At 38.0% G+C, this 19,792-nt stretch overlaps 2 protein-coding genes across 3 annotated transcripts in view; one reads left to right on the top strand and one right to left on the bottom strand.

Moving 5' to 3' along the window:
* fam208b (family with sequence similarity 208 member B) overlaps nucleotides 1–15,830 on the bottom strand; it is a 43,455-nt gene extending 27,625 nt beyond the window's left edge. The window contains exons 1-16 of one of the 2 annotated variants that reach the window (XM_015391013.1): nucleotides 15,233–15,830; nucleotides 14,831–14,979; nucleotides 14,510–14,605; nucleotides 14,353–14,425; nucleotides 11,438–11,529; nucleotides 11,215–11,352; nucleotides 10,978–11,108; nucleotides 10,834–10,850; nucleotides 8,305–8,404; nucleotides 8,115–8,209; nucleotides 7,901–8,007; nucleotides 7,557–7,629; nucleotides 7,392–7,463; nucleotides 1,977–4,004; nucleotides 886–1,618; nucleotides 387–783 (exon numbers count right to left, since the gene is read on the bottom strand). In XM_015391013.1, the coding sequence (XP_015246499.1) occupies nucleotides 387–783; nucleotides 886–1,618; nucleotides 1,977–4,004; nucleotides 7,392–7,463; nucleotides 7,557–7,629; nucleotides 7,901–8,007; nucleotides 8,115–8,209; nucleotides 8,305–8,404; nucleotides 10,834–10,850; nucleotides 10,978–11,108; nucleotides 11,215–11,352; nucleotides 11,438–11,529; nucleotides 14,353–14,425; nucleotides 14,510–14,605; nucleotides 14,831–14,979; nucleotides 15,233–15,266 (4,335 nt within the window). In that variant the 5' untranslated portion in view covers nucleotides 15,267–15,830. The remainder of the gene's footprint in view (nucleotides 1–386; nucleotides 784–885; nucleotides 1,619–1,976; nucleotides 4,005–7,391; nucleotides 7,464–7,556; nucleotides 7,630–7,900; nucleotides 8,008–8,114; nucleotides 8,210–8,304; nucleotides 8,405–10,833; nucleotides 10,851–10,977; nucleotides 11,109–11,214; nucleotides 11,353–11,437; nucleotides 11,530–14,352; nucleotides 14,426–14,509; nucleotides 14,606–14,830; nucleotides 14,980–15,232) is intronic. The other variant, XM_015391014.1, reaches the window with a different exon arrangement.
* asb13 (ankyrin repeat and SOCS box containing 13) overlaps nucleotides 14,202–19,792 on the top strand; it is a 19,322-nt gene continuing 13,731 nt past the window's right edge. Inside the window, exon 1 of the mRNA XM_015391016.1 lies at nucleotides 14,202–14,220. The gene's annotated coding sequence lies outside the window, so the exon portion shown is untranslated. The remainder of the gene's footprint in view (nucleotides 14,221–19,792) is intronic.

Here is a 19,792-nt window from a genome sequence, read left to right as displayed (position 1 = left end):
GGGGACCAGCCAAGGGCCCATCAATGAAAGCGGGGAAATTTTGAATTGCTACTACTGTAGGACAACCTTACATAAACATGTCACCAGAATGATTGACAATTAGGAGGACCACTTATTTTGAGGATTCACCCGGAAAAAGAGCCTCCTCCACTACACCTTTAATTTCTAAAGACTACGATGTAATTTTGCTATATTGAATGATAAACCTACCAGTTTAATAATTAATGAACACCAAAAACATTAATACAGACGCTAATAACATTATATAGTAATATAATTAAATGTTAATTTAATTAAAGGGTTATGAAACGGCAAATATACTGAATAATTTCTTTTTATAATTTTTTTTAATCAGTTTATTGCTTTGTATGGAAAAAGAACACAACCTGAATTGTTTCCTTCTCCTGTTGGTCTGCTGCTGGCTGTAGATTGCTCCATGGAACAGGTTTGGCTTCAAGTTTTTTCACCGACAAATCCAAAATTTCAGATTCCGTTACTGAGTCACTGCTCTCGGGTTTGCTTAAGTCCAGCATTTCTGAAACTCCCTGGTTTGGAGTTTCTGCTAGAGTTGCAATTGAATTGATCTCAGGCTCCGGCTGAGTTTGGCCTAATGAAGTTCCACTTGTTATTTTGAGTGGCCCACTCTTCTCTGAACATGGTGGCATAAAACTTGGATCAACTTGAAAGAACCGTTCTGTTGACCGGCTGTAAAACAGGCCTATCCACATGTGGAAGATGAGTCGCACCTCTTCAGTAGTGTCTTGGATGAAGAAATCCCATGGCCTATAAAAAAAAAACAAAAAACACACCGATATATTCATACACACGATCATATTATATATATATATATATATAAATAAAAAACTAACATGAAAATGTACATACCCATGCAAAGCTCTGATGACTGCTTTATCCTTCGGGTCACTGGTAAACCTGCTGTCTAGATTGAAGTTGTAGTTTTCTTGCCATTTTCTGGTGACTTGTATAGTATTCTCCTTCATTACAAAGGTTCGTGAGGTTTTGAACCTTTCCTTCTGCTTCGACAGGTATTCAGAGGTCTTGATGTTTTCACCTGTGTCCTCCATATTGACAGGGACGTGTAGTGTTTTAAGTCCATCGCCATACTTTGTGTGGTGATGGTTTAGAAGTCTCGTTGAACCACTTAAGGGTGGTACCTGGAAGGGTGTACCTGGCAAATCCAACAGTAGAGAGGAAGATGGGGGGAGTGAGTAAGCATGATCTAAAGATATTAAAGCAACCAGTTCATTGTCTGCCACAAGGGAGCATGTTGTGGGAGACTCAAGAGGTGGAGTTGTTCTAGCAGCAGGATTTCTAAGCAAAGAGTGAAGAACTGACTCTTGACCAGCACTGGAAAGACCTTCTGAAAGGTCAGATATCTTCATACTCTCTTTGGGAGGACTTTCAAGTGCTTGATTTGGTTGAGGAAGGATTTTGTCATTACTGAGTGCCAAGTCAGCAAGTAAGTTCAAAGCATCTGTAGATGTGCAATCACTTTTCATTTTTTCCTTAACAGTCTTCCTGACAGTATTATCACTAGTACAGTCATTGATTTTTTTTTCACTTGTAAAAGAAGCTGGAGTTTGAAAATGCAACCACCCTGTGAAGACAAAATAGAGAAGAAAAAGAGAAAAATGCATGAAGATATAAAGTAGCACATTGAAAGCACATGAAATACACCTCTGTATTACAATGAGTAATTTGTCACCAACATGTAACTCCTTTGTTTCACAAGGGACAAAGTTTACTTGTTCAATCATGGCATGCTTAAACAGTTTGACAAAACAGGCAAAAATGCTGCTTTAGCAAGAAAACACACAATTTTCAAGTAAATACAGATAGTAAAGAATAGAAATAGCATGCTAAGGAGAGGTGACAGGGCCAAGGAAAGGTCAACGTCAGAGATATTCACAGCACAAGATATTACAAATTCTAATTAATTCAAAGATATGACTTACATTTCTTTTTAACAGTTTCCGCAGAGATGCCCTGAAGTCTTTTCAGAGTCTTTATTCTACCCCTCGTTGGAATAAATGAGGGGGGCTTTTGAATTATTTGTTGCTGTTTTTCTAAGAAGGTATGTTCTGCTTTCTCATTTTTTACATTCTCTTTAGGGGTCAAGCCTAAGTAATATGCAAATCCAGGATCAACGGATGCCATTTTGGAAACACTGTCACTTTGGGGAGTTATATTATCCTCAATTGTCTCTTTGTCAGAGTCCACTTTGGTTTTCTTCAAACAAGGCTCGCTTTCTTGGTCTACACATTCTGTCTTTTGTCGCTCCCTGATAAGACCTAGCTCTCTCTTTCGACTTGAGAGAACTGACTTTAGTTTACTTAGTAATAGGTCCCCTTTTGCAAAAATCTTGGTTGGAGAAATGTTTCCAGGCAGTTTGGACTCAACCGTTGTAGATGAAAGACTATTTGTGTCAGCATTTCTTGGAGAAGCGGTACACGTGGTAGGGGGCAAAGGTATCTGACCACCATCATCACTTGTTGGTGTTGAAATGTCAGTCGCCATCAGTGAAGCTGTGCCAAGTTGTTTATTCATTACAGCCGAGTCAGGAACCATCACAGGGATGTCATTTGACAACTTGTCAAGGCACTTGTCTTTTGCTGCACACTGCATTGATTTCATCTGATTGACAAAATCTACAGAGCCAAAAGGATGCAAAATCCTTCCACATTCACTGGTGACAGGTTTAATGTCCCAACGAACTGTTTTCTTTCTTAGAGGTAAAGCCTGAAGTCCCAGAATAATTGGGCTTTTCAAACTCTCCGGTCCAGCATCTAAAATCTTCTTTGCATCTTTGGCTGACTGAACTTTAGCAGACTTCAGTTTCTTATTTTTTGATGATAGTGTCCCAAATACACGCTTCCTCTTGTAAGGTCTTTTCCATTTAGGTTTTGTAGGACTTAACTGCGGTAGATTTAATTGTTCATTTTGCTCCTCTGTCTTGTGGTTTAAATGCTCAACCTCAACTGAGGATACAACAGTATTTAAACTCTCAGTCTTGACAGAAGTTTTATGAACCTTTTTCTTTGTTAGGCCACGTCTTCTTCGCCTTCTCCTTCGTTTTGTACTCGTTTGGTGCTTGGTGACCATAGATAAATCCAAACAGTTTTTTGTTTTGTCAGACTCCTCAATGGCAGAGTTTACCTCAGCTGTTTGTAATTTGGTGATGGTTGAAAGACCAGAAAAATGAAAGTCTGTATGCTTGGCTTCTGAGTCTTTGTCGGGGACACTTGGTTCCGCTGAAGTTAAGCTGACGATGAGCTCAGCAGGGAGATCCTCTGTTGTCGATGGACTAAGTGGGTCTTGTGCTTTCGGATCGTCAGATTTGTCCATCTGCTCAGTGACTGAAGTACATTTTATATAGTCTTTGGTACCATTTTCACTTTGCAAAATGTCTGACATCCGAGAAAATTGGGTTGGAGCAACTTGTAATTCAGTACTTGGCAAATCAACATCCATGGATGTCTTAATATCATCTTGTGATTGCTCATCTGAGAAGTGATCTTGTGCTTCCATGCTAACTGGGCTGGTTGGTACCGCCTCAGGGGATGACAGGCAGATGTAAACACAATCATCAAGATCCTCTCTTCGCTCCTCTTGTCCTGACGCCAAGATTTCTGATACCTTGGCAATTGGAAGTTGAAAGGAGGCTGGTTTATTCAAGTAAGACTTGAAGGTTTGCCATGTCCTGTCATTCCACTCAGGAGATGAATAGAGATGTTTGTGGGCATCTGCCACATCGTACTGATCTGGAAAGATACTCAGTTCCCTTGATGGTCTCGATGAACTTAAGGAGAATCCTGGATTTATTAAAGTAGCATAGCTCTGCATGTGCTGAGCAAACACTTCACAAAGTTCGTCGTTTGGACCCAAGCATGCCTTCTCAGCTTCGCCCTCAGCGTAACTTAGCACTGGTAGAACTCCAAGAATCTCATTAGACAGGGAAGTGCTTTTCCCTCGGAATTTTGTGTCTGTAAAAAAATTGAAAAATAAAAGTACAGTGAGTGTTTGCTTTGGTGATCTTTTACAGAACAAAGTATCAAAGTCAGCAAAATATTTATGAAGTAGGATTGGACCATTGACTGTATAAGGAATAGGGATAGAAATTTTAGGAAAAACTAAAATCTGAAAATCCAAAATAATTTTTATGCTTGGCTTGTGGCTCGCTCACCTCCCTGTCCATTCATTAAATTGGGCTTAAGTTGCCTTTTACTCATACAGCGTTTCCCGATATATACGCTGTCAGCACAACACATTTGCTATCTTCACATAAGTTCCCTTTTCTTTTTTTCTTTTTTTTTTAAACATATACATTCTAAACTTTAAATTACTTTTAAAGATAGTCATACCTCATGATTTTTATTTTGTCATGGTTCGGTCAAAAGCATCAGCATATTTTAGCTTGACTTTTGTGGTAAACCAAACCAAAAAAGTGTATAACTGTACATCTAAAGAAAGGGCATAAATGGTTCCAAGTTAATCTGAAATACAATGTGTGTTTGTATTTATTGTCCTCCTCAATCACTGATCCATAGAACCACCATTTCCTGGAATCACAACTTTAACTCTTAAGGTGCATTCACACCGAATATGAAACCTGCGAAAATTTGACCATTTTTGCTGGCCTGAATATTTGTCTGTGAAACAAATATTGAAATAGAACAGCCACAGCAAGGAAAGCCTACAGCTGACCAACTGTAAAGGATTGAAGGAGCACAGCGGTAGGTCGGATAAGTCTGCCAGGCAGACAGAACACTGGAGGTGGGGTAGAGGCTATGGCTGGCAATGAGTAGGACAGGGGTACAACGGAGAACAGCTGGCCAGGGAGCTAGAGTCTAGAGCAGGAGTGTCAAACTGGTTCCAGAAAGGGCCGTGTGGCTGCAGGTTTTCTTTCCAACCAAACAATAGCACACCAGACTCCATTCATGTCATCATGTTCAGATTGGACTCCCTTGATGAGATGACTGAAGTCTGGTGTGCCATTGCTTGGTTGGAAAGAAAACCTGCAGCCACACGGTCCTTTCTGGAACCAGTTTGACACCTGTGCTCTAGAGACTAATAGTGGGTGAAGGAAGGAGGACAGCCGAGGATCAAAGAAGACTGTTAGGCGAACCGGATGGCCGGCAGTGGAGAGATGGCATTGGCCAGCCAGTGTCTGTGCTTGAGGTGGGACTAAGAAACGAGTACTTCTAGTGCTAAATAAAACAAAAAAAACTTTTTTAAAGACACTTTAAAACCTCATTCCAACTTCATCCTTTGTCAACATTATTTTCCTCTTATCTTTTAATTTTTGTTTAAAAACCCCCCCCCAAAACAGTTAATAAAAATAAACTCATCTCCACCGCCCCCTTCGTTGTATCTCACAGCCACGTCTGGTCAACAATTGGATTTTGCATCGCGAATGTAAACAATATTTCAGATTTCTCAAGTTGCCACAATTAGGGTTGGGCAATTAATTGCATTTCCAATGTAATCACAATTTAATATAATACAATTTTCAAATGACATTGGTTCTCAATTTTGGTATCAGATTATATTTAACAACAGAAATACACTACATTTTTTTACTGCAGCTTTTTACGGGGCAGTAATACACTTAAAGTGGGTTTGCCGCCACACAGAAAAGTAAGAGAGTTGCAGCTAGCATTCCATTAAAAGTCGTGGGGAAACGGCCGTTCCAACCGTTGCATTTCGAAATTCTCCCGAGTGGTGCATGACTTTAAACAAGTAAATAAAGTGAATTTGATTGGTCGTTTATCAAGAGGGTGGGGTTGTTGTGGCAGATGGTTTGCAAGCAAGATTGATTGTGGTCGATTTCTACCCTTGTTGCTAAACAGGTAGCAACTTAGTGCTAGTAGGTTGCCTATGGGAAATTACATTGGGACCAAGTAGCACTAAATTGGTGACTTAGAAACGACACAGTCAAGGAAAGCTAATTGACAGTGGAAACATGCAAGAGGAGGAGAGTTTTGTGTCGGCGGTCGTGGATGAGTCTCCTTCGTTATACATTTTTTTTTTAGAGGAGGAAAGTGAGGACGAAGATGTTGTGGAAGACGACGCCAGGGAGTCAGAAGCTTGGTTTGATTTAGAAAAATTTGATTGACAGATGACCGTTGATATATGATTGGCGGAATTTAGGTGTTCAGGCTGACGTATAATAAACTGACCTGCATTAGATAATGAAAAAAATACACAGATTTTAATTAGTTTTTTTTTTTAAATAGAAATTTTCTACATTTTGGGACAATATCATCTGATGAAGAGTATATTTATATACAGGTTTAAGCCAGAATTATTCGACATTTAAATATGATTTCCCTACGACTAACGCATGCGAGTAGGATTAAAACTTTTCACACAAAGGTTCCAGTACAGTCTCGCAACAAGCAAGCAAGTTTTAATAAAACTTCTACAAGCTTCTAGTTAGTAAAAAGGAAAATATAAACAACATTGCAATTGCTATAAGTCGAAGATAATCACAATTTTTAATTTTGGCCAAAACGTTGAGCTCTAGTGGCAATCAAAATCTGATATCAACATAAAGATAACATGAAAATCCTCTGCTCCAGCTGCGAAATTCATGTTCGGTGTGAACACACCTTTAGGGGGTATAGATCTACCGCCTTTGCAGACTAAGAGCTAGAATACACATCCCATCATTTTTTACTGAATACTTTAACTAGAAGTGTATTGAGAAAATTCAGAATAATAATTTATAAGTCAGGTCACTAATTCTTAAATAGATGTAGGTCTGGGATTGGGCTGAGCCATCGTAAAGTGATAATGCTTTGCATCTAAACCATTTTGTTGTTGTCTTGGTATCCAGCCCTAGTGGAATTCTAGCCTGCAGCGGCAGCTTTTCTAAAGTGTGCTGTTTTCTCACTAATCTCATCTTTGTCTTGTTCATAAGTTTAGGTCTAGGTATGTCTGCAGTCATCCCACTCAATTTTTACATGATGTAATAAATCATCATCAGTGCAGCATGAAATATTACAGTATATTTTGTAAAGAGATATGACTGCTGAGGTCTTTAATCTTCATAATGTTAGGTCATTAATGTTCGTTAAAGAAACGTACAGAGTAGCTATATTTAAGCAGACTTTTAGTTGAAAATGTTGATAATTAACTAATATGGTAGGGCAGTTGTTTGCCCTAGGTTTTACTCAGGGGTATCAAAGGAAAGGGAAATTAATATAAAAGTTTGGCATGTTAGATTAAAAGAAATGTATGCTAAACCTTAGAGAGTTCAAACTTGTCTAATGATAGCTATGAAATGTAGATAAAAGTAGTTTCCTAAATTTATACACAGGTGAGAACTAACCAATTACATCTAAATGTAAAACAAGGACTATAATCACCTCTCCTCACAACCCGTGAGTCAGGAAACACAAAGAGGCCATTCATGACCTCTGCTGAGGTAGACTCAGCATCTAAAAGAAGAACAAAAAGTTACTAAAAAGCCTGATTAAAGGGATAGAATAAGTGGTTTAATATCCCATTAACAGTCTAAATTCACAACTTACCGTCATATCTGAGGAAGTGTGAAGAGTGCATTAAAATAAGAAACCCTCCATCATGTAGAGGAATGCAAAGAGCCTGAGACAAATAAGATATTTAATTTCATAGATGAAAACAAAGTTGAAACATTTATGCTAGTGCTCCCTGCACCCGAGAACACCTTCAATAATAAGTTCCATTAATAGTTATTATTTATTATTCAAGGGTAGTAGTTAATACTAAAGATAAAATAATTTAAAAAGGAATTTTGTAACTACAGCTTTGGTGTTAAACATTAAAAATCTACTGGGCTGGGCTGAAACAGTGTTGCTTTGGGTAAGTCATCCATTGTAATTGGTAACCAACTCACAAGATCCTTTTCCTTCATCTTTGAGAGGAGGAGAGCAAATGAGTTGGCTTCCTTTGCTTCTGAGGACACAAACTCACACAAATCACAGTAAAATCCCTCCAAGAAGACTGAAAGAAAAAAGGGATTGTGTGTTGATATTGATTCATCCAAGGCCTGTTTAGAATGTGTAAGGATAAAGACTTTCAAGAAAAAAAAAAAATGAATCGAGACATACCTTCTTCAGTAAAGCTCGTTTCAAACGCAGCTCTAGGCAACAGGATTCTCAGATCTGACATGGAAATGGCTTGGTTGACCTTGATCACTGGTGGTCTTCAACAGAAAAATAAAAACTATATCAGAATAAAGTTGATAAATCACACATTAAAATGCAAAAGACAAGACTTTAATTTGCAGATTGGACCTACAGCTGTGCAGGAATAAAAGCCATGACGTTGGACCTGAGGTCAACATGGTAAAACTGGCTCTCAATCTGAAGCTGACCTCTCCACGTCAAGTAGTGACAAACTGAGCAAAAAAAAAGAAAAAATGAAACAATCCACTGAGGAATAAGCAAACAAGTTACACAAAAACCTGCAGACAGTTGGTTGTTTTGTTTTTTCCCTCTTTTATACAGCAATAACAACACCGACGAGGTGCAGGAAATAAATGAATATCGTGCAGAGATACAGTCGCCTACATGGCTTTAAATAATACTGATGGGCTATTTACCTTGTCATTTCATCTAGCACCATGATATAGAGTCCAAAACAAGGTTTAGATAATGATCAAATGTCCTATAGAAGGTTTGTTTTACCAGCTAGAGTTCAAGTAAATAAAGGTGGTAATTTCTAACGGGTTGTTTTCGTAAACAGCAAAAGATATTACTTCTGATACACATTTTAGAGAACGTTCGCTCAGGAACAAAGTTAAAACTCTCCTCAACATCCCCCCCTATTAATTTTTTGTAGTAAAGGCCGTTTTGCGTGGGGCATGTTATTAAAAGGAGAGAGAATTAATGTTTGGAGGTAAAAGTTTGAAAATATATTCACAAATATTTCCTGCAATAGTGTACAAATACAAAACAAAGAAACACACACACACAAAAAAAACAATGCATTTCCATTTGTTTTTCTAAAAAAAAAAAAAAATAATAATTATCCAATAACTTTATGTATTTGGAAAAAGAAATTAAAATAAAAATCTAAATGTATTGACTACTTCTTTATACAGTGAGGAAAATAATTATTTGAACACCCTGTCAATTTACAAGTTCATCAGATTAGAAATCATGGAGAGGGGTCTGAAATTGTCATTCTAGGTGACATCACAATATATAATTTTTGTTTAACAATTTATTTATACGATACAGCTGCAAATAATATTTGAACGCCTGTCTATAGGCTAGAATTCTGACCCACAAAGACCTGAAAGTCTGCCTTCAAAATGTCCACCTCCACTCCATGTATTATCCTAAACTAGATGCACCTGTTTGAAGTCATTAGCTGCATAAAGTAGAGGTGGGTTGTTGTCTGCGTTAATGGCTGCGTTAACGGCAAAGTCTTATCAGGCAATATAAAAAACATTGCCCTTAATCTATTCTCAAAGCTGGGTTGGGTGCTATATTCTATAATATGTAAGGTATAATGACTTTCACCTTGATATTTTACCACTGATGTATGACTGGGGTGAATTTATTTAAACCAGCACATGTCAAGCCCTGTCTTAAGTTTGCCAATTACCATTTGGAGCATCCAGAGGAGTCATTGGGAAAAGTCATGTTGACAGATGAGACCAAAAGACAAAATTTTGGTCATAATTCCAGAAACCATGTTTGGAGGAAGAAGAATGATGAGTACCATCCCAAGAACACCATCCCTACTGTGACGCATTGGGGTGGTAGCATCAAGCTATAGGGGCGTTTTCTGCACATTGGACAGGGCGACTGCACTGTATTAAGGAGAGGATGACCGCGGCCATGCCTTGCCAGATTTTGGGAAACAACCTTCTTCCCTCAGTTAAAGCATTGTAGATGGGTCGAGGCTGGTCTTTCAACATGACAATGACCTGAAAAACACAGCCAGGATAACCCAGGAGTGGCTCTGTAAAGAAACATATCAAGGTTCTGGCGTGGCCTTGCCAGTCCCCAGATACGTATATATCCAATAGAGAATCTTTGAAAGGAAGCTCAAACTCCATGTTTCTAAGCAACAGCACAGAAACTTGACTGATCTAGAGAAGATCTGTGAGGAGTGGGCCAAAATCCCTCCTATCGAAAAACTACAGGAAACATTTGACCTCCGTTATTGCAAACAAAGGACAACATTGATTTTCTCAGGTGTTCAAATACTTGTCTGCAGCCGTATCATACAAATAGTTAAACAAAAAAATAAAAATCATACATTATTTCTGGATTTTTGTAGATTATGTCTCTTAGACTTAGAAAAACTTGTAATATCACTTTGATGATTTATAAATGGGAGAATATGCAAAACAGTAGGGTGTTCAAATACTTATTTTCCTCATCAGGCTTTAAAGTGACAAATATTTTGAAGAAAAACATTTTTTTTTGCATTTTGAGATGTACACTTTCAGGGTAGAGACAGTAAAGCAAATGCTACCATTGCAGTACACAACAGCCTTTTTATATAACACGTGTATTTAATTTTTTTTGTTCCTATTAGAGCCAAAAGACATAAGTAAAATCATATCAAGAACTACTGTATGTACTGAGACCAGAAAGAGTGCTGATGAAGTCTTCTGCTGACTGCTGATGCAACAAAAAACCACATGTAGGAAGAAATTTGACACGTTAGTGGGGGCTCAAAACGGTTTGTTTTCTTCTTACAGGAATTAAGATTTATTCCTATAAAACCACGAGGCATATTTATATATGTAAACTCACATTTACCCAAAAAAAGAAATTAGTCATTTTCTTGAGTTCAAACCTTTCTTACCTTGTTTTTTCAGCTCACTAGAACAAAAAGAAAAAAGACAGAAAGAGGAAAAAAACAAATAAAAAATTTGGCATTAAAATATATAACTTCAATAATAAAAAAAAAAGTGTTCAATAAAATTAGTCACTGAGGGAAGAAGATTACCTTTTCTCTTGTGGAATATGTGATGCTTTTGTGTCCATATATGAAAACGACACAATAGCAAATGGACATGCGGCGCTGGGACACCGAGATGTTCCACCGCTGCCATCATTTAGCAGCTCGTATATGTAAAACTGAAAGGAGTAAAACAAAATGCAGTTTTGTGTTCATATAAACCTCCAGCTATGTATTTGGGCAAACAAGTGACCACATGAGCACTTTTGAGGGCCAAACTCTAACCTGGGTTCTCTCAAAAGCAAGGAAGGAGCTGGTTTTGGCAGACACAGAGGGCAGCTGGTCTGACACGTGACAGTCGAAGCCAACGGAAGGTTCTGTGAAATTCTGGGTGTAGTTCTCGGCAACGTTTTTCACTTTACCCTTTAAAGAGTAAAAAACAAACAATTATTAACCCAGCGGCAGCAACTCTTCTAAACGGAGGCTCCAGCATGTTACTTATCAGTACCTTTGTCAGCTTGATGATGGCAATGTACCCAGATTTCCCATGATACCAGCGATTTAGATCCAAACAGTCAGAGAACATGGATATGTAAACACCTTTAAAAAGGAGAAAAATAAATATAAAGCACTTTAATGTTTTAGATAAATGCAAAAAAAAAAAAAAAAAAAAATTGAAATCCAAAGTGCTCAAGGTGAAGTGTCAAAGGAGAATCTCATAAACCTGCCACACCTTGAGCAGAACAACCACACCCAGCAAAGTCACCTCTGAAAAAAACAAGCCGTATGCAAAAACACACCCTGAATGATCTCATTTAGTTAGACTGGCCGTGCATTTAGTTAGACTGGCAGAAAACAATCGTTACATAAAGGGAGAAAACTCACCAAAAAATAAACAAAGCTGTTTTTTTTTTTATGTTACTATAACCATTGTTTGAAAAAGAAAAGAAAAATACACTTTTATAATCTGTACATTGACAGATTTAAAGCTGTATTGTGGGCAGTCTATGGTACACCTATGCACTAATCATGGTGTCTAATCAACAACTTGATATGGCACACCTATGAGGTGGGATGGACTATCTCAGCAAAGAAAAAGTGCTCACTTTCACACATTTAGACTGGTTTGTGAACAATATTTGAGGGAAATGTTTGTGTATGTGGAAAAAGTTTTAGATCTTTGAGTTCATCTCATGAAAAAAAATGGGAGCACAACCAAAGTGTTGTGTTTATATTTTTGCTGAGTGCATGAAAACCCTCCACAGAATGAAAGCTAAATCCATTAAAGCTCGGTAGAAAGAAAGATAAAAGATCATGCCACCGATCTGTTTTCGGTCAGAAATCTGAGCAGCCAAAAACCTGTCTGGCAGGTTACTGGACCCCGTCTTGTGTACGACACATAAGTATTAAATTGAATAAGAAGAGAATTGAGAATATGATGGAACAACGGTTTAATCTATGTCAGGGAATCATTGGATAAAATAATTTTAAAAGTCTTGGGAGAAAAGTGCACAGCATGTCTACATTCATTTAGACACAATAAAGCTTTTATTTGCTCTGCTTTTTACCTGTAGTCAAAATAAAAGATTTCAATGAAAGGCAAAACAATCGCATTTGTAATACACAATACTCGAGTTGAGGGGGGATGGCATCCTCCTTCTTAAAAACTTAAAAACAAATCACCCCCCTTTTTAAATGACCATCCTCCCATACCATGCCCTGTGAATTGTATTACTGAATGTGTAAAGTTTCCACTATATATTTACAGTAATGGCAATATTTCCCTTTCAACATATTTTGGACTGTTGGCTTATGAGTAGCTTGAGCAAAATAAATAAAATCAAAGAAGTGTCCTACCATGACTATGAAGCTGATCCCAGTGGGAAAATTGTCCCTAACTATGAGGGGCAGTGATGCCATCTCAGCACAGGGACTGACTGCACTACTACAGTAAGGTGACTCGGTCAAGGTCAATGACCGCCGTACCTGACATGTACCAATACTATGCACGGGGGGGATTTACCATTAGGCAATACTAGGCAGTTAACTATGGCTCCAAGTTCTTGGGGGCCCCATAAAACTCCTTACATTTCCAGCTAATACAACAATTTGCGCAACAGTTGTGTTTTACTAAAAATCCCTCTCCATCAGAAAACTTATATTAAACATTCTTAATGCTTAATATTAGGAAGCCCCCATAGTGTCCACCATATTGGATCAGTCCATTTGCTGCACATGTTCAAAAAGGTCCAAACAGTCAGCAGCAAACCATTTGAAAACAAACGATGCAAAGAGCAGTGTTGCCAACTTAGCACTTTTTTCGCTATATATTTAGCGACTTTTTAGACCCCTCTAGCACTTTGATTTAAAAAAAAAAAAGAGCCTAGCGCCAAATCAAGCAACTTTTTTCTGCTACTGGAGACTTTAGCAACATCATATAAAAGCACCGAAGTCTGCTCTCCAGAGCAAGTAGATTGGTAACCCCGCCTCCTGCTCTCCATCTTGTCTGCTGTCATGATTCATGCCGATATCATTACATACAATTGAAAAATGTAGAACAGATTAGCAGGTCATGACAAGGAATGTGTTATTTACTTCTGCCGTCACCCTTTTTCGAAACACAGGAAGGAGCAATCAGTTAAGGGAGCTTAGTGCTTAAAAAAAAACTTTCATTCCTTTTGCGGCAGCATGAAAAGTCAGCTGAGTACAAAACAGAGAGGAAAACAACAAGAGAAGGGACAAAACCTAGAACAAATAATGTATGTCTGTTCTATTCAAATTTCTCTATCTGTATAATGAGTTTGCTTTGAGTGTCGTCTTATCAATTCAAATGGCCCCCTTCCTGTCTTTGCCTAGGGCCCCAAATTTCCTAAATTCGCCCCTGACCATGCATATTACTTTAGGCTATATTAATTAGGCCATGTATGCTTAAAAAAAATTAAAAATAATCCACCATCGCCCTTCTTTTTTTTTTTTCTTTTGAATTTAGAGTACTGTTAATACATAAATAGTAACTCAGGAAGGCCATGGTGCTGCTGAAACCCAATAAAGCTGGTGCTGCAGTGATCATAGTGCCTACAAGTTTATACAGTTCACCATCCTGCCTATATGTCTCGAAATCACAGTTTCACTTTCATTCAGAATAAGTTTTTTTTTCACTTTCAGTTGTATACATTAATAGAGCTCTAAAATTTGCTTTCACTTTCAAATGGAGCACACAGCCAAACAAACAGCGTCTGCTCTCCATTTGGACAACAGATCTGGATTTATTCTCCTTTAATCATTTCATAGGTGAGTTTATCTAAAGTAATTATATTTAAAGACCGACTCAAAACATTTGTAGTTGTGGTTGAATTCGCCTGGCTGAATCAGAGCTTAGAGTGAGCGCGTTTAGTAGAAAACAGGTGTGGTTTTTTTTTTTACCTTTTGCTGGGTCTCCTAAGGTTGTGCATGAGCCGTTTCCAGAGATCACACCGCTTTTTCCAACAGCATTCGCCTTTAAGAACATCCAGACAGCAAAAATCAGCTACATTTGACAACAAACCTTTATTAAACCGGGTTTATTTAAACTACAGACTACCTTGCTGCCATCGTCAAACAACAAAAAGCCAAATGTTTCCTGGAGATCCTCTTCCGAGTAGCCTGCGGTTCTTTTCCCTGCTCGAAACGCGTGGTACTAATGTGGAAAGGGACGTTTGAAACATAAATAAAACTTTTAAAGGTACAAAAGCAGGTTTACTTTAACATTTAACTGGTTTTACTTTGATTACTTATTATATAAAGGGGGTAAACTTACATAAGTATTAAATAAACAGTATAACTAAATGTGAATTTATTTAAATTGTGTATAATTCTGGTTAAATTAAGGTTGTGTGGTGAAGGAAGGGCAGATTGAACAGACCTTTTCCTCCAGGTCGGGGTTCTTGACTAGAACAGCAGACTTGTATCTGAAAAAGTGCTTTGATTCTTCGTATAAGTACGCACTTTGAAGTGGAGCCAATATACTGGTTTGAAAGAGCTCCGAAGATTCACACACAGGTATCAGAATACCTGAAGAGTGCACAGAAAATATGGCCATTAGTGAAAAATGGACAAGGAGCTGGAAAATTACAGAAAACTGCAGCCAGAGAGCAGGGAAACACGATTTCACAATTCAGGGACAGGCTGACCTGAAAAACAACACCTAGGCAGGATTTAAGGCTTTAAAAAAAGCTACTAACTGCGTCATAAATTGAGGTTTTACGTCTTTTTATAGTTTCAAACGCTTAAAAAAAAAAAATAAATAAAAAAAGACGTTCGTCACCTTCACTCGATGCACCACCATTACGACTTTCCATCGCTTATGAAATCTGCCCCTTTCCCTTGGCGTATCTTTTTAAAGAGTTATCCCCGCTTTCAAACATCTCAAACGAGTGAAGAAAAAAAAAATAAATCCCACAAATCCAGAACCAGCGGAAGCTTCCAGAGTCCTCCGAGTCTACTGACAGGTCAAAGCGAACCAGGAAGTTACAAAATATCCACCACGTCCAAACACGACGAGGCGAATATCTTCAACTTTATTCACTTCCCCCCTTCTCTAAATCATACATCCGCCAAATAGGAAACTTCTCGAGTCCCCCTTCGAGTCTCCTGGTACGGATGGTCGACCATATGCGCTCTGCGGAGCGAAAAAGAAACAGAAACCTATCTAGCTTATAGCGTCCATCTTGAAAGTCACCAAACTAGTGAACCAGTAGCTGCTGCTGCTGCTCAAAACTATGGCGAACCATGCAGCTCACGTGTGCTTCTGACCGACTGCACCCTTCATTAGGGGAAAAAAAGCAGAAAGACGTCCGATTTAAAATTAACCAGTCATAGTTTATTTTAAATTATATATTAACGGAATTCATCTTGATTTTATACGAGGGTTTAATGTCAGTATTCTTCCTAGTGTGAGGAAGTTCTCAACTCTTTTCCAACTTCATACTGGTCCAATGATGTTGGCCCCCTACCGATTGTGAACTAGGACCCCTCTTTAGTATGGAGGACCAACTCTGCCATATTTAAAAATAAATACAGAAATAAATAAATGCTCAATAGATAAATAAGCATTTAATTAATTGCCCCCAAAAATACAATAAACAAATAAATGTAGGTAGAAATTTTATTATACAGCGAGACATAAATGTATATATATATATATATATATCTTTTTTAATTAGCGTATTTATGTCTCTCTAAGACACACCCCTCCTCATTTACATAATGAGACAGAAATGCATACAGAAATGTAAAAACGACAGGCAGAAATAAATAGTGTTGAAGAAATAAAGAGGGTAAAAAAAATACAAAGGAAGAATAAAACAGACAAAAATATTATATCATGCACATAAATAAATACTAAATAAAAAAAGTGCTATAAAAAGACCTTATTTATACCACAACACATGGCAGACTTCAACAGGATAGCACTAGACATCTTCCAGGCATATGAGTAAAAATAGCAGCAGTTCAGCGGACAGGATGAATGAATGGTAGCCGGCGTGTCCGGATGATGTCATACACACTCCGCTTTGTTTGGGGGACCAAACACACCTATTGTTGTGTCATTACGCCATTATACTGATCCATTAAGGCCGATTTATACCTCGAAACAAGGTTGTCTGCACAGGTGTCTCAGTGAACAAAAAGACGTCCCCGCCCCCTCCGCAGACACTCCGCCGCACCTCTCCCAAATTGTAGGTGACTGCAGACAGTGCTGCAGACAGGAGGCCGGCTTGTTTTGTTTTTATGACCGAAAACAAGTCGTGAAATTGGACCAGCTAGAAGAGCGAGGTGTGCGAGAACGCTGGGACACTTTTTCCACCTGGATCCTCACTATTTTCGCTGTCATGTCCCTCCGTTGTCGGACAAACTCGCCCCCACTTCTTCATCGCCTCGGCCGTATCTAGACCCACAGCATATAGCGCAGACCACGCTTCAATATTGGGCATAAATCAAAAATATCTGCGTCAAGTTCAATGCGACACATTGCTGCAGGAGTATAACCAGCCTTTATCCATTCAAAATGTCCACACTTTCCTTGATGGGACCTTGGTTGGCCCCCTAAGATTCCCCTTTAAACAACAATCTTTGTACAAAACTATTTTTTCTGTCATGATTTGTGGACATTAAAGCTGTAAGGAAGTCATATTTAAATTTCAAGCCATTCTAGCTTAAACATGTATATAAATGTACTCTTTATCAGAACATACTGTCCCAAAAGTTAGAAAATTTCTATTAAAAAAAAAATCCTTAAAATCAGTTAGTTATACGTCAGCCTGAACACCTAAATTCGGCCAATCATATATCAACTGTCATCTGTCAATCAGACTCATCCACGACCTCCAACACTAAACTCTCCTCCGCTTGCATGTTTCCTCTGTCCATAGCGTTCCTTGACGGTGTTGTTTCTAACTCACCAATATAGTGCTACTTGGTCCCAATGTAATTTCCCATTGGGAACCTACTCAAACAAACAGAACCAGTTGCGAAGTCCAAGCAACGTACAAAGCCAGTAACCGTATTCCAAAGAGTAACTGATTTAAAATGCTTGAAATAAACCCATTTTCTTAACTGTGTTATATTCACATAGTAAATACAACACCAGAAACAATGAATAGAAAGCTGTGTCTAGTTTTAAATTGTATTTTCATAAAGAAGAGGTTTCGTTTACGATTAAATGAAACTGAAAGTGAAGTGTATTTATGATGAAGCGCAGGTGGAGGCAGGTTCCACGGAAGGGACCCACTTCTTTGAAAATAAACTTTTAAAAAAGTGCTGGTACTTAAGACTGCTCAAATATTGCATGACGAAATGAAGGGAAGCCTTTGAAAGAGAACCTCATCTTTCTCGTATATAAAGAAAGTTGCCCGGTTGTTTTTTGTCTGTTTTGTTTGTCTTTTCCTACAGGCTTGGACAGCTGAAGGATACAATGAAAACATGACATTAGCAATAACAAAGTCACAGAGCTATCTGACTGTAGCTTTGGGGATTTTTATCTGCAAGTTCAACAAAAAGAATCAAAGAAAAAAGGACATGTTTCAGTTACCAGTTTGTGAATACGGTCTAAAACTGAAAAGTACAGTATCCTCAATGATATAGCTTAGAAACTAATGAATGTCTTTCATTTTACAACAAGTGTGCTGTAAACATGATTTTCTGAGTGTGTTTGTATAATATTATTCTTAATATTGTTACATATTCAAAAGTGTACAGTTTTGGATAAAATAAGGTTTAAACATGATCAAAAATATGTTCCTTAAACATCTAATTGAATAAAAAATAAAATATGTGTGAAAAGGTTGCAGGTTATTTATGTTTTCAGTAAAACCTTGTTTTTTTTTTTTTACGTTTTGATTTTTGCACACTTGATCTGAGCCCATCATCTAATACGTATTGTCCACCATAAATTTTAATACACAGGTTAAAAGTTTAATCTGTTTACTGGCTATGCAGCAGATTGTTTTTCTTATTATCTGTCTGGAAATTTGTCCTCTGGCAAGTTATCGACTCTGCCAGGTTTTTTGTGGTGTTCCACAAGGTTTAGTTTTAGGTCCAGTTTTATTTTATTTTCAATAACTGGCATAATGTTTTGAAAAATCCCTTCCACACCTACTTAGACGGCATCTTTTAAGGCCTGCTATACCTAGATAGGCTTTTCATCCTTGTTCACTATATTTAGTTATTTATTCGCTACGATTGTCACCTTTTTAACTGACCAAAGCTCTAACTGAACTCACAGATGATTTTTTCCCCTATAGATAAAATGAACCATGAATGTTCTTGTATTTAGATTGCAGTGGTTCCCAGATTCAGGCATACTGTGTGTAAATTGTAGGTTGAGGGACTCCATGCGCATCGTCTGAGGATGTTTGACTATTCCCCAGTCAAGTATGCAACTTTTCTACCTTTGTCTTCTGCCATGGGATCATCAAATGAAGAGTAAGAGCACATTTTCCTTGTAGTTCTGGAAAAAACAAAAGGATAAAAAACACAGTAAGTACTGTAGTCAATGCATCAAGCTGTGTGTCATTGCCAGCTGTAATGCCTGGGTACATTAACCTTGTTACAAATAATAAACAATGTTATGTATAAAAACCTTTAATGAGTATACTTTTTTTCTGCCAAGAAGAAATTCTCTGGAAAGCAGTGTGTTATAAAAATCTAACTTTTCTCGACGTTAACTATATATTTACCATCTGTACATGGATACCATTCACTATGCAGCACTTGAACTTTTCACAAAATACAGTCAGTAAAATTATAATATATCTGTTTTTACATTTGCTCTCGGTAAGGTTCAAAATATTCAAATTTCCTGACTGAGGTAAGAGAAAACTTCCTTAATACTCTTTCATCCACATCAAGTTAAGGTCCCCAACCCAAAGTACTTCTCTACTTTTGTGTGAAAGGTATTGTTCTGAGATGTAGAGGTGGCCAGAGTATCTAAAATTTCAACTATAGAAGAATTGTAGAATTCAACTTTATTGTCATTATATTGTCACAAGTACAAAACAACGAAATTCACTTTCTGCAATTAACCCATCCCCTTAGGGAGCAGTGGGTTGCTGTTGTGCAGTGCCCAGGGAGCAGTGTGGGGGTTTAGGGTCTTGCTCAGGAACCCAGAGTGGCAGTCTGTGGGAGTGGGGACTTGAACTCGGAACCTCTGGGATCCAAGCGCAATACCCTACTGTAACCACGAGACCACCTCTCCCCTAAAGCAGAAGACATTGAGCCAAACTGCTATAGGGCTCTGGATCCGCATTGCATTGTGGGACGTGGCGGCCATATTGAGGGCTACGCTAACGTAAACATAGCTCTGATACAACGTTGTTGTTGAAAG

Source organism: Cyprinodon variegatus, unplaced genomic scaffold (assembly GCF_000732505.1).
Source record: "Cyprinodon variegatus isolate N-32 unplaced genomic scaffold, C_variegatus-1.0 Scaffold521, whole genome shotgun sequence".
Classification (NCBI taxonomy): domain Eukaryota; kingdom Metazoa; phylum Chordata; class Actinopteri; order Cyprinodontiformes; family Cyprinodontidae; genus Cyprinodon; species Cyprinodon variegatus.
The sequence above is the reverse complement of the archived record's forward strand: the minus strand, read 5'-3'. Positions and strand labels throughout refer to the sequence as shown.